The sequence below is a fragment of the Oryzias latipes genome, chromosome 7, assembly GCF_002234675.1.
Source record: "Oryzias latipes chromosome 7, ASM223467v1".
In the NCBI taxonomy this organism is placed as follows: Eukaryota; Metazoa; Chordata; class Actinopteri; order Beloniformes; family Adrianichthyidae; genus Oryzias; species Oryzias latipes.
In genome coordinates, this window is record NC_019865.2 from 23,864,519 (window position 1) to 23,879,892 (window position 15,374).

General features: G+C 38.1%; 1 protein-coding gene across 1 annotated transcript in view; it reads left to right on the top strand.

Annotated features, from left to right (window-relative positions):
• Positions 1 to 12,966, top strand: part of c1qtnf12 (C1q and TNF related 12) — a 31,063-nt gene extending 18,097 nt beyond the window's left edge. Inside the window, exons 5-8 of the mRNA XM_004070903.3 lie at positions 3,053 to 3,161; positions 5,294 to 5,387; positions 10,550 to 10,628; positions 10,708 to 12,966. Coding sequence (XP_004070951.1) covers positions 3,053 to 3,161; positions 5,294 to 5,387; positions 10,550 to 10,628; positions 10,708 to 10,806 — 381 coding nt within the window. The 3' untranslated portion in view covers positions 10,807 to 12,966. The remainder of the gene's footprint in view (positions 1 to 3,052; positions 3,162 to 5,293; positions 5,388 to 10,549; positions 10,629 to 10,707) is intronic.
• Positions 12,967 to 15,374: the final 2,408 nt, after the last annotated feature.

Sequence of the window (15,374 nt, forward strand, 5' to 3'; positions counted from 1 at the left end):
AATCCTCTGATTGCTGCATGTCACGCCAACAGGTTGGGGACCCGTCCAGGGGATACCCAGTCTTTGCCCATCAGTAGTTAGGTTAGGCTCTGGCAGCCCTGTGGCCCCGAAAGGCGGGTTAAGAAAATGGATGGATGGAAATCCTTTGGATCTTTCCAGGTCTTGAAAAGTACAGGGCCACATTTTACACTTACTTAACAAAAGCTGAGCCAAACTGCAGAAGCCTTGTTCTAACACAGCTTATGGAACTTAAACGGGCTCCATTTGACTTCCTGTTTGAAGCCTGTTTAAAAAAGAAAGGGAGATCCAGGTCAGTTGAGGATTTACTGGGAAGAGGTTTATGCACAAGCATTTCAGTCCCCATTCTCTTCCATGCAAATTTTACAGTAGAAAATAATCAGACTTACGGGCTGGTTTCAGTTTTTCAACTGAAATCTCAGAGGATTTTAGTCTTTTCCCGGTTCTAAAAAGTACAGAGCTCCACTTTACAGTTACTTGACAAAAGCTGAGCGCAAGTGCAAAAGCTAGTTTCTCAATGTAACCCTCTAACTTTACAGCTTTTTGAACTCAAACAGCTCAGTTTGACTTCCAGTTTGAAGCCTGTTTGAAATTGAGAGGGGAGCCAGGTCAGTTCATCAAATCCCTGTTAAGTAACTCTTATACAGGCATATCCGGCCCATTTTCCTTTAGTCTATTTTAGTCCATTTTCCTGTGTCTACCTTTTGGTTCTTGCCTTTTAACAACTCCTCAGGGAGGTGTCTGGGTGATATTCTCACCAGACGACCATCCAAAATGTCCCCTCTTGATGTGAAGGGGTTTGGACGGAGCCTTTCCCCCTTTATTGAGGGAGGGGGGGGGGGGGGGGGGTCCCAGCTAGCCTGCAAAGGAAGCTCACCAGTGCAACTCGGTTGTTTACAACTGTTGTCAATAGCTGAGGCCAGGAGGTGGGAAGGTGTAATATGTGCACATGGTCCCTTTTTGTTTTTCTTTGAAAACTAGTCAGCCGGAGGATTAATTATGATTTCTGTGTGGCTCCGGAGCCGCATGCGGCTCTTTCCTCCCTGTGCTGCGGCCCTCTGTGTTTTTGTAAAATAACTATCATGTTCTCAGATTTTCGCGGTGCCTTTAACACCGTCAGGTAGTGCGAACGGACAGGAGGAAGAGAGCAGCGCGAACCCCAAAAAAAGCGTTTTTTCCCCCCCTAGACTCACTTATGATACCAGACCCGCAACAAGCTAACAGCTGATTCCTAATAAAAAATAGATGTCGTCCATAAAATGAATTTACTTTATTGGGTTTACTGGATTTAAAGAAAATAAATAAATAGACAGGAGTCTGCATCAAAGCGTATCACTCATCTTAACTCTGGGTGTTTGATAGACGGAAAAGTCCATTCAAGGTTGTGGAAAATGGACAAAAGATCAAAGGAAACATAACGCTCACAAATAATTAAAGTAAATAATTAAGTAATTATCCTGACAACATTTTGAATCTATACAAGTTTTTGCCAAATGAACTATCGCAATATTTCGGTAAAACAATTTTTTTCTAACAACCATAGCGTTGCGGCTCCCTGTGCTTTCCTTTCTGTGGGAAACTGATCCAAATGGCTCTTTGAGAGGTTCAGGTTGCCGACCCCTGGGCTAGATCTTTAGTCTGATGACACTGATCAGAAAATATGTTATCAACATCTTGCATCAGTACGCTGAAATTCAGTGAGGAGTGTCCTTTAAAATTAATAATAAAACACTTATGTCACAAACTGCAACCGAATATGCATCTGAGGTTGTCTATTTCTGGATCAAAGGAAACATAGCAGCTTTAACTTCACCATTTATAGCTTTAAGGATGAGCAGTAATAATTTTCAATAGAACTTGGCAGCCAACACGTTCCATGCTTTATGAGGAGAGAGTTTCCATAGTGTAAAGTCGCAAACAGAATCCCTCTTTTTCTGTGTCTGACAGACTCTGTCTGCCTGCAGACTTTTAATAAATCCAAACGGGAGGCTTACAGATTTAACGTGAGAAGTATGCACGCTGAACCAGCGAAAACATGGAGTGTTTGTTGTAGTTCTGTAGAAATAACTGCCATGACATTCATGTTCATGCTGCCTTCAGATGGCTCAAATCAGGCTTAGAGATAGAACATCCTTTCATCCTTGCTGCATCCTTCAACTTATTACAAAATCAAGGTAGGTTCAAATAAAGCCTTAAACAAAGCCTCTGTGGGTGAAAAAAGTGCAGACCTGTATGTAGGTGGCCCACACGAAACATTGAGGTCATAGACCGCTTGGTGAGCCCATATGGGAGGGAGACAGTTGTAGAGGACACTTGTAGGAGTGAAGTAGATGACATGCAGGCGTGTTGTTCATTTTGTCACACTACCAAATACTGGGGACCTTGCAATGAGCCTGTAAGGGGCCGCACCTTCCTAATAAGTCTGGCACAAGGGCACCGCACAACATCATCATCAAGTAAGGGCGTGTCACTAACATTAGCCTTCACATTTACCACATGCACGACAATTTTATATTCTATTTTCAACTGGCCTCTAAGTCCTGCCTCCAATACTAAGTTACAATTTTTATCTTTCATTTCATTTTCACTACTTTTTTTCACTTTTATCCTCTTTGAAGTGAGTCTATATAAGAAAAGGCTGTTGCATGCTAATAAATAGAAGATGAATAAAAGACAACAGAATAAAAACCTTGTTTTAATAAAAAATAATAAAAAAACTGAGCATGAAAACCAAAGATAATTTTAGAAATAACTATTTAATAGCTGCAACACTGAATACATTTGATCTAAACGTTTGGTGATATTTATATGTCAAATTAAAATATTTTTTTTATTAATGTGCTGTATTTCTACAACATATTTTGCAAGTTTAGCAGTTTTATGAACATTGGAAGTTGTTTTAAGATTCTTTAAAAAGAAGGAAAAAAAATTTAACGACACGTTTTATTCCTTTTGATGAATTCCAAGTTTTTATTTTTCGTGCACTGATTGTTTTCACGCTAAAGTTTATTCAGAAGATGTTCTGTTTTTGCAGCCGCCCGCTAAAGGAGCCTTCCTCAGAGGCTCTGGGATGGACCAGTCCACCGGGAGGTTCACAGCTCCTGTCACAGGCATCTACCAGTTCTCTGCTAACGTGCACATTGGTAGGTCACAGTAACTTTCCTTTATTTGACACGCCAAAGCCTTAAAGCTCGCTCGCACCAACGGTCCACCCCCACAGATGTTCAGACTCCCGCTGGCTTATTCGAAGGAGACAGTGGGTGATCGCGCTAACCTCAGCCTCTTATGTGGGTTTTGCTGAAACCATTAAGCATAATCATCATCCTTATCAACACAAAAGGCTTTGGTAACAAACATCACCTGAAGGAGAGAAGGCAGCTCTTCGGGTGATTTCGTTTGTCTCAGTTCAAACCCACAATCCTCCAGGTTTCACTCTGAGATGCTTGTACTTTTAATGGAACTGTAAGGGAAAAATACAACATAGTCAATCTATCTATCTATCTATCTATCTATCTATCTATCTATCTATCTATCTATCTATCTATCTATCTATCTATCTATCTATCTATCTATCTATCTATCTATCTATCTATCTATCTATCTATCTATCTATCTATCTATCTATCTATCTATCTATCTATCTATCTATCTTCAGAACCAACTGAATCCCTTTTGGGGTCAGGAGGCTGCCACATCTGGCTACTGTTAGGCGATGGCGAGGTACACCCTAAAAGATTTAATTTAAAGAATGAAAACAAGCTCAAAAACAAAACAGATCAGGAAATAACCTCAGTTCCACTTTTCCACCTGTGGGGGGCAGTGGTGTGACAAATCTGCTAAAAGTTCAGAAGGGAGAATAGAAGAAGAAACTTCCCTAAACTTTAACATTATTTTAAAACAATCAACTGTGAGTTAGTGTTCAGATATTGACATATTTCTCCCATTCCAACATCTATACACATCACATTGGTTAGACTTTAGTGTGTTTTCCCCTGTGAGCTCATCTAAAACATGCACACTCATGGAAGTAAAACAAAAATTTTTTCATTGACTGCATCACAAGGTAAAATGCAACCATTGCGAATCAGCTGAAGTGAGACATGTTTGAACTCAACCCTTTAAACTAGAGATTTAGCTCCAGTGTTGACGTTCTTTAAACTACCAATCACAACTGTTTACACAATTTAAGTGACTCCATCAGATTCTGAAGTGGACAAAAGCAGCTTTGTGCCGCAATGCAACACTTTACTAACGTAAAAGTGCTTTTCTTCCCTGGCATTAAGTTTTAATTGCACAAACGGTTGAAGAGAGACAAAAGCTTGTGTTATTCCATGTTGCTCTTGTATTAAAGGGTTAATCAAAATAGTTAAAAAAGCTTGTATGTGGATTATAGCTTGTCTGAAATCAGTTGGGTTTTTTGACAAACAATTACTTTAACTATTGGTGAAACTATTTCATGGCCACAAGTTAGTATTTGGCTCCCACGATGTAAGTCTTTCGTGCCCTGAATAAGTATTTTATTCGTATAATTGAACTATTTTGTTGTCAAAAATGAGTGATTAGTTCCTGTGATTTTACAATGTTGTGTCAACTAATTTATAATTTTTTCATATGATTTATCTGTTTTTAGACCACTGATTACGGTTGATTTTTTTGTTTGTAAAATTCGTTGCCACCAGTTATTATTTTTGGTTCTTAAAATGTAACTGTTTTCCACCCACGAATTAGTATTTTAGTTGTACGATTTATCTATTTTGAGGCCATAATGTAGAACTTTATTTGTACAATTTATCTATTGTACAAATAAGGCCACAAATTAGTATTTTGTTTATAAAGATTTAACTACATCATAGCCAAAAATTAGTATTTGGTTCCCACGATTAAACAATTTTGTGGCCATGAATTAATATTTTTTTGTGTACTTGAGGGCACAAATTAGAATTTTGTTTGTATGATTCTACTATTTCAAGGCAGAGATTTTTTTCATTTGTACAATTTAACTATTTTATGCCACAGTTAGAAACAGACTAAAATGCTCAAACACATGGATGTAGATAATAAATCTTGACACTCCGGCTTTATGCAGCTGTGGTGGTGATTTCCAGGTAGTTTTGGGAGATTTTGTTAACTGCAGTATTGAAGCGGACCAGACCAAACTTTCTAAATAAAGACTGCGCCTGCTTTACATCTCTCCAACCACTCAATATTAAGTGCAACCAACGTCTTGCGTGTTTCTCTGAATCCACGTCACTGAAAACGTTTCGTCTCCTTCCAGATCATAACGAGGTGAAGAGGAGCAAAAGTCAACTGAAGGCTCGAGACAATATCCGGGTGTTGATCTGCATTGAGTCACTCTGCCACAGATACACGTAAGAGATTTTTTTATTTTTTTTTATTACTTGCACTAGTAACCAGTACCTCCATTTGGCGTTTGGTTTATATCCTCTTAGTGAGACAAAGGGAAACTTCCGTGGTTACGATGTTTTTTTTTCTTTTCTGTTGCATTTTCAAATTTTAGCCTTCAGATTTTATGCCTTTTCTGTGAGACTGTGCCTTTTTAATTGGTGTTTAATTCTGCCTCAACTTTCCAGCAGATTTACGAGCCGTTAAAGGCCCGACTGTAACACTTTGTGCAGAAGCTGTTTGGCATTTCCTGTGTGGAGGCATTGCAGGCCTTTAAAAACAGCGCCCTCATCCCTGTCGCCTCAGTAATCTTTACAGACTCACCTTTGACCTTCGGGGGAGCTTGTTACGTCCGGCGGCACAGCAGTGAAATCTCCTTGTTTTGGAACATGGGAGAAGGACAGTAAAGTACATTATAATGGCGTACACATAAAAATACAGGCAGAACTAATCTTCCCGTCAGGGTTTCATCTGCTTACCAGTTACGTGGGTTCACAGAAAAACGCTAAAATGAATTGCTCCCTGCAGCCTCCCCTGGACTGTGCATAAACACACTCCTACAGACTGTTATAAAATAGGGAGTGTGTAAATGATACTATTATGACGGTTTACTCAACCCAAGCCGGCCTCACTGTCCTACACAAGAATGCAAAATGAGGTTCAGTTTGATTGGAGTTGGAAAGTCAATGCGATGTGATGCATCTACAAGGGACATGTGATAATTTACACCTTGCACGAGCCATTTCTGTCACAGTTCTTGTAGTGTGGCCATTGGTTTTGTGTATACAGAATCATAAAATACAAAAGTAAGAAAAAAAAAACTTTAAGCTTGGAGAAATGGGACTATTTTGTTACTTAGAGCTGAATGGGTGGCTCCAAACCTATCTCAGACGAGTGAAAATGAAGTTTCTGCCAAACGCTGGACTGAAACATTAATAAATCGGCTTTCCTTTGCCAAGTGCTGCAAAACATTTGGGGGTTTTTTCATGAAAGCTTTCAAGCAAATAATATGCCTCTTTATAAAGATTGTAAGATATTTTTTCACAGAGTATGAGTTTTAGTCTAGTGAAGTTTGAGTTTAGGTAAATTAGAATTTAGTTTATGGGAACAGACTTGAAAAAACATACTAGATGGGAAAAATTACAGTATGTATATGTACATACAGTATGTACGGTACACTCAAATGTTATAAACATACCTGTTGGCTCCAAAAATCTTCACGTCAACATTTACACAATACAGTAAACCTTGTTTTTCGCGGGGGTTACGTTCCATAAAGAACCCGTGATAGGCAAAATCCGTGAAGTAGAAACCTTAATTTTGTTTTACAATTATTATACAGTTAATTACTCTATTATACATTGAAAATAAAGAACAAGCCATTTTACAGGCTCAAGCATTTGTTTCACAAATCAAAGTACTTTAGAAACGTTTTTTTCAACAAATTACTTCTGTACTGTACTGTCAAATATAATTTTAATCATCAATGTGAACAGAAGGCTTCAAATTGCGGAGATTAGCCCCGCCCACCGCGACCCGAATAATTGGATTAAACAGGAGAAAATTTAAAAATGATCATGAAAAAAATACAAAGTACAGTGGGACAAATAGTGACTCAGGTGTATTTCACTGCTCTTCAGACTGAGCCGCTGCATCCTGACTCCGCTCTGCAGTGTTTTCTTCTTTTGAAGCCCGCGGTGCAGGTGTGTTTGTTCGGGGGAAGAACACAGTGATAGGCAGTTGTTGTCGCTCTTTTTCTATGGGTTTTAGAGAAACTCGAAATTGCAAGAGACTTTGCACGTGTGTGTGGTATTGTATGTACGTGAACATATTAAACTGCAACGTTATTGACGCACAGGTAGAGAAGAAGCGGAGTGACTTTTTAGCCAATCAGAATGCAGAACACAATGCACGATGCAAATCCCTGAAGTAGCGAAACCGTGAAAAGTAAACTGCGTTATAGCGAGGGATCACTGTACAACTAATGTTCACACACGCATACCTATGCATTCACTGTGAGACATTTCATTCAGTCACGCAAACTATTTGTGCAAAGTTGAGCTAACACCTGTGCTCGAGTGAGAGTTTCTGTTCTTCTAAGGTGGATGATGGAATGTAGAAAGAAGGATGGAGAGTTCCCAGTCATCCCCACACCAAGACCCCTGCCGCAGTGGCAGCCAGGACCCCCCCAACACCTGCACGGTAGCAGATAGAGAACAGGGGCCCCCAAAGTCAGAGAGCAGGGAGGCATGTGGGGACAGAGAGTGCAAGCTCCAGCCAAACCAGAAGAGCAGCCCCCCGCCGCGCCGGGAGGGCCCAACGCAGGACCTCACCCCAGGAGAGCACCCCCAGCCCCACACGAGCACCCCACCACCACTCAAGAGTTCTGAGCATCCCCCCACCCCAACCCTAGGCACGAGCCAGGGTCCCCCAATGGAGACCCACCCCATGCTCCAGGCAGCCATCCACCCAGCCCATGGTTGTTCCAGGAGAGAGCGAGGCAGGGGCCGGCCACCCCTACCCAGGAGGAGGACGCCCAAGAGTGGTGGGGGTCCACAAGGAGTGTTGTAAACATGGCCCGACCATGCTCACCCATAGTTTAAATTTTTGAGAAGGCCGGCGCACGAGGGCAAGGACCAGAATCCACACCACAGGGACACGGACACCCCCAGGCTCAGATGTGATGTGATCCCCGGCTCTTGGTCTTGCCAGACAACTTAGAGATCCTTCTCTCTGTGAGGAGAGAGCGCTGCCGGGCCCAGGTAGCCAGCACCCAAGGGACACGGTTGCCACTGCCGAGGGCCTGGTACCCCCTAACAGGGATGGGGTGGGGGACAGATGGTCCGAGATCTCACCTTCCCTGTGAAATGTACGTGTGTCAATCAATTGATTAATCAAATGATCGACTGGTTAGTTGATTGATTTATTGACCTGTTGATTGATTGGTTGGTTAATAGATTGATTGATTGGTTGGTTAGTAGATTGATTGGTTGATTGGTTAATAAACTGGTTAGTTTGTTAAATGGGTAATTTATTGGGCAAATGGTTGATTAATTGATTTGTTGGTTGATTATTCGATTGGTGAATTGAGTGATTGATTGACAGTTTGGACATGATGTCTTCAGTTCCTGGCCTTTTCCTCAAATGGGCAAAAAGGTGGGAAACAAAAGTTCCTGATAGTTGTTGGAACCAAATCCAGAAAGGATGTTATAGTTTTTCTGTCAGTCAAATAGTGATACTCATGTTACAAGCAAAAAGAAAAAAAGAAAGGGAAAGAAAAACCTCAAACTCGCAGTCCTAGACAACAAACAAAAGTCTAAACAGACAAGGTTGTTTTAAGGTAAAGTTAATAGTCTGCTTAAAGACATATCCCACCAGTTTTCATGGTAGACATTTTACAGTTTTTCTCAGTCGCTTTAGTACAATTCTCAGATCAGAATGAAATTCCCAAAACTATTTGTTCAATCTTCACATCATGATGTCACTTGTGCACATCATATAAGCAGTTTCTCACTTCTTTGAAGAAGTTGCAATTGCTTTGGTACATCCATGCAAATGATTATGTACAATTCTCTGCTCTTTGCTACATTATCAATTGTTTATGTCATGTTGATCAAAATGTGTTATATAGTTCACTGTGCAATAGTCTTACTCCTCAAAACGCCTAGTCATTAGTTCATCGTATAAGTCATTAACTGCAAAATGGTTGACCAAGTTGTCATAATGTGACAAACATATTTCGCTGCATTGCAAGAGAGGATATTCGCTGTGATGTGGATGAGAATTTGTGGCCTAACATACAGGAACGACAAGAGGTGTAGGAAAACCACACCAATTCCTACTGCACTGCCTGTAGTGTTGTACAGAATATAGTCCTTTTTTTCCCTTTGTGTTACTGTTTGCAGTGGGTTTTTTCTATGTTGGTATGACATGGTCTGTCAACAAATTACAATATGAACAATAAAACTGTAAATGTGAATCTTGTCCAGTCTCTTGCAATCAAACAAAAAAGGTGTAACTTATATTTTACAATAATTGTCATCCAAACTTTAGCCATAGTTTACATCAGAACCTCCCTCTAAAGTACACAGTTATATTGACAACATGACTAAGTAATTTGACTGTCTTGTTCGTAGACAATGACACAAGGACTTGACATTCTGATGGCACTGACATGTTCAATGACATAAAGACTTAGTTTTGAGAGATGAACTAAAGATTTTGAGCAAGTTACAGGCTTTTGCAAGAAATCCATAGTGTTTTGCTGTTTGTACAAATTGTTTTGAGAAATGCACACACGTATTTGCAAACTTCAATTCTGATCTGAGAATTGTACTAAAGCGACTGAGAAAAACTGTAATTGCAAATTTTATTCTCTCAGCAGGGTTGCACAGGTTGTTCTGTTTTGTTGTAAACCACAGTAGCAAAATAAAACTTTTCAGAAAGATTTAAATAATTCTAATAGAAAAACAAGGTTCCAAAATTGGATTTTCCAAACAAACATTTGGGTGTGTTGTTTAGATGGAGTTTTTTTTACATCTTTAATCATCTGTTTGCAGAAACTTTGCTCAAGAGTTAAGTCTCAGTCATAACTTCCCTTACGGGTGGATATGGGCTGTCTGTGGGCGAAAAATGGGCAAACCTGTAAGGGGCACGGTGGCCTTAACAAAATGTTACGATCATACCACTTGGTGAATTTGTACTGCTAAAATGTTTTGCAATCTTTTTGTACAGGTAAGTATGGGTGAAGTAGGAGAGATGCAGCCATGTTTGGATTTTTCATTTTTTCTAACTCCCCCAAATCCTGCGGGGTGTGCAAGGGACCCGTCAGTGCTGTTCAGGTCATACGTCCTGGTTCCTTGACAATCAGTTTGTGTGGGGGTCCTATAAACACATTACCTGTACACTCTGTGCGTGAAACATTTATGCACAGTCATAAGTTGAAGGACAAATAAAAATCCACCTGATAATTAAAAGAAGACATGATCCCTTGCCATGCATTGAAACTCAAAGGAGAAAAGACATATAATGGTGTTTAATCCTTTGATGTCTTCCAAACTTTGGTTTAGTTTTTTGATGTGTTGAGTAATGCAACTGTAACATGTTACTGTTATTTCTGTTGATTCAGATCGCTGGAGATGATTGTCGGATTAGAGAGTAACAGCAGGATATTCACAGTCAGTGTGCAAGGGTTGCTGGAGCTGCAGGTAAGTGAAGGGACAAACAATATGGGGGGAAGAAAAAAAAAGTGGAATTATTAACTAAATGGTGCTCCTTCTTTTGCAGGCTGGCCAGTATACGTCTGTTTTTGTCGATAATGCAGCTGGAGCTTCGGTCACAATTCAGAATGGTTCCGATTTCATGGGCATGCTGCTGGGTGTATAGTTTCCCACAAGTAAAATATTCACTAAAACTGCAGCATTTCTCTTATTTTTTTTTTTTTGTATTTGTATACAATGAATTGATTCAGTACACAAACTGTTGAAGAGTTTCCAAGGAGGAAGAGAATGTTGACATGGACTTGGCCTGTCATACAGTCAAGGGCCAGTGTGAAGAACACGAAGGCTGCACTTGTTTTTCACAGAAGATTGCCACTTCCCCTTCTACCATGGACACAAATGGCTTCACCACAGTTACAAACTGAAAAGGAGAAAAAAAATGTGTTTACAGTAAATTTTATGACTGCAGAGAACCTAAACCATATGCAATCTCTACTATTGTTAAAAGACAGACTATAAAACAAAAATAATACAGTTGTGTTCTAAATTATATATATATATATATATATATATATATATATATATATATATATATATATATATATATATATATATATATATATATATATATATATATCGACATGTTGTTTCTGTCAGTATCTATTGTGTACATACTTGTGGAAAATATCATTTATTTGATTTAAATGGTATTTGAATTTAAAAATACACCATGCTGCTCAAAAACTGACATGCTGCATGGCAATGTGGTGGTCAGCACTGTTGTGTGATACCTGGTTGAAATGTTGTTTTTACATTTATTTTATCACTCTATCTGGACTTTGTCCTTTCAGAGACTGTATGAAGTTCATCCACAGATATAGAATCATGTGCATTAGATTGATTAGTGATTCTCTGTTTGTTTTAAATAGTAAACAGACTCTATGAGTACACTGGACTAGCTGTAGAGGGTTTTGTAACCACAGGTAGGTAGTAATAAGATAAGTTTACTTAATATTAATTTCCTAAATAACTTTTTTTATTTTTATTTACTTTTAAGAATAGTTTTACTGCAACACAGTGATAAATAAAAAAGCTAATACTTTTACTTTATTTAATTGGTTTTAAATTTTCACATTACTTGTATTGTTTGTACATTCATTATATCTGTCAAAGCCTGTAAAAAAGGGATTCTTCTTTTTTCTTCAATTTAATTAATTGATGTTTGGAAATACCAGAATTAGCACACTAATTTTATAACTGCGCCTAGGTGGTAAGATTGTTTTTTTCACTTACTACTCAAGTAGCTTATTTTATCTTTAATTTTTTTGGTTTTGCTCACAAATTGGTTGTTGAAAAACAACATTTACATTCTATTTCAGTAATATTAATCCATTCTTTGATACTCACCTCTGGTTTGACGGGACTACAACTATATTCCTCCATCAACCAAGAAAATATGCAAAACTAAGACACATTTTTCCACCAAAAACACAGAACTATTTTGACTAAGATCTCAACAACTCCAATTATTCCATTAGCTACTTCTGGATTTTTTTGTCAAAATTTAAAATCCTGTAGTTATTTTGGTTTATATACTGACACTTTAATGGGTTGTCGTGCTAATTAGCAATGCTAACATATTTTAATGAAATCCTAGTAAATATGCTTAACATTAATATCATAGTCAGTACCTAAGTATAGACCGCTAACATTGGCAAGAACTATGCCTCCGATTTTTTAATATGCACCTTCCTTTAGTGGTTGATGTAATGGTATTTTTTGCATCAAATGGTGAAACTTAAAAAAGTTGAGAGTAGTTTGCTAGCTCTATCAAGAACTACTGTGTCTAAAACCTCTACCCACATAGTTCATTGTGTCTCCCTTGGTCAAATGTGGGCCATTTAACTCTGTTAGCTCCAGCGCTGATGTTCTTGTATACCATTACACTTAACCCATTCACGGAATTAACGTAATTTCAACAAATTCTGACTCTGAGAAAAGCACCTTTGCATGAATATAAAACACTGTACAGCAGGAAAATAAAGCAAATAAGCAGAGTCTGTGTTCAGTGTTAGGTTAAACATCAAAAGTCTAGCATAACATTAGCAGGAAGCACTGTGCCTTGAACTTCTTTATACATTTTTATCTTCATATAATGGTAGATGATATTATAATGGAATTTACATAAGCAAATAAACTAAGCATACGAAAGTTAGCTAAATCCCCTGTACCTAAAACTGCAGTAGCCTTTATATTGACACAATGGCTGCTTCCTGTTACAAATGTACATTTTCTATCAAACAGTGAATGAAATTATAAAAGTTTTTACTTTGTCTCATCTTTCCTTTTGACCCTAGAGTTGTAGTGTATTCAATCCAAGATAAAACAGGTTTATGTGTGTGTCCAATATGCATTATTAGAAATTTTCAATATTTTTTCAAATACATTTTCTTCATCATCATTGAATTTATGAATAATTTCAAATTTAATTTAATTTTACATTTTACATAACATATGTAAAATGTAAAAGAAAAAAAACTTTTGGTAATACAGAAAAGAAAATAGGGAGAATGTAACTACTGATTATACAAAAAAATAACTAACCTGTAACAGAAAACTAAGGAGCCCATGGCCTGACATGGGTACAAAATTAATTAAGTCGTTCCCGCGATATAGGATTTAATTCCTACTAAATAGTGATTTGTTTCCACAAAATAGTGATTTGTTTCCACAAAATAGTGATTTGTTTCCACAAAATAGCAATTCGTTCCCACAGAATAATTAAATCGTAAATTGCCCAGATTTTGTGGAAAATTGAGCGAATCTTCTCATCTTTTTTGTGAGATTTGCCAAGTTTCACTTTGCAAAATGCGTAATTACACATTCCCATTAAATCATTTATGGGAATAAACATAAACCAACTAACGCGATAAGTCATTCATAAACACGGATGTGAACTTTGATTAACAGCAGATATACATTCAAATTTCTTTCTGCGTATATCTCATTACAAAACATGGAAGACATGAATGTTTAGAGATTGATTGATTTATTTTGAAAAGTTCTACAAAAACATTGGTAATCACACCTCCATGTCTGGGTTCATGAGATCTTTCACGCTTCATTACCAATGCAAAAGCCAATTTCTGACTCTACTTCCATGTAACTGATAACAGATAACAAGATAACAGATGTTAATGTCTCGCTGATAACAAAAAGAAAAATCCTAAAAATTTAGGAGGCCCGAGCTAGCTGCTGGGTGCTGGCGTAGCAAGCAAACGAGCTCCGCCACTGGAGCTCGCCATGCCGCTCCGGTGGCAGACAGCGGCTCTCTGTCTGCTGTCCAGATAGCCACCCAGGGGTTACCCTGATTGCCCCAGCCCCATAGGCACTGCAACAGGCTGGCGACCTGTCCAGGGTGTATCTGTCCTTTGCCCAAACGTAGCCGGGAGAGGCTCCAACAACCCCGCGGCCACAGCAGGTTGAGAAAATTAAACATCCAGCAAGTTGCTTCATTGTTTTACCCCCCCCCCCCAATCACCCTCCTATCTCCCCCCTCTCTAACATCCCTCTTTCTTCCTCCCTCCTTTCCTTTTCCGTCTGGTCCAACACTAAAGATTTTCAAATACGATTAGAATGAATAAAGTTTGGCCTTGATTACAAAAGGGGTTTATTCAGACATACCTCTGCTGTGTCAGAAGATTCATAACCACTGTTGTTAAAGTAAAATCTGTCCAACAAAAGAGGCCTTCAGCTCTCATCTGTCTGACAAGCTGTTGGACAGGACAAGTTAAAAAAAAAGAAAAAGAAAAAGAAAATTGATTCATACTGTCTACCTGTGCACAGCTGTTGGTCATGTGACTCGTTTAATCTGAAAAAAATGTTTCATTTGGAGTTTGCGCAATGCCAATTTTAATACACCGCAAAACACGTTTTATTTATATGAAAGCAGTTATGTTGTTTACAGTAAATATGTGACTGAAAGCATTTGAGTTGTTTTCTGGTTGAAAATACGAGGTGTGTAAAAGTTCACAATTTTTTCAAGGAATGAATTACTATTTCGTGGGAACAAATTAGTAATGTTTTTTCTACCCATGTCAGGTCACTGGCTCCATAGAAAAACACATTTTGAGGAACTTTAACAAATTTTTATGCAAAAGTTAATTTTACAAAAATTTGTTTTTGACTTTATTCCCCTAATGCAGCTTTTGTTGAAGCTTTCATTTCCATGTAATTACAGGCAAAGTTATTAATGGTACTGTTATAAGACAGTCAGTGGTTGGTATTTATTACGTCTTGTGTTTTTATCTTACTTTATGTCATCTGTCTTTTTAAAACAAAATTCACATTGTCCATATTTTGTATTTTTATACAATTACAATTAAAACTGCTCTGATTCACCTACTTTTAGCTTCATTTTTCAGATGTAGTAGTGGTGCACAAGCGATCTATCTAGCAGCTTTTTATACCTATTATATTAGTATTGGGATTTAAACTAAACAGCTTAAAAATTAAAATGATAATAAAGGGAACTCCTAAACAACTCAATGTTACTCCAAGGCAATCACACTTCTGTGTAATCTGACTTTCCAGTTAGGAAGGAACACTCACTGACAATTCATTTCACATGTTTTTGTTCAAGTGGAATTGACAAAAGATGGAAATAATAGACAATCAACAAGACACCTCCAATAAAGAAGTGGCTCTGCAAGTAGTGACCACAGACAGCTTCTC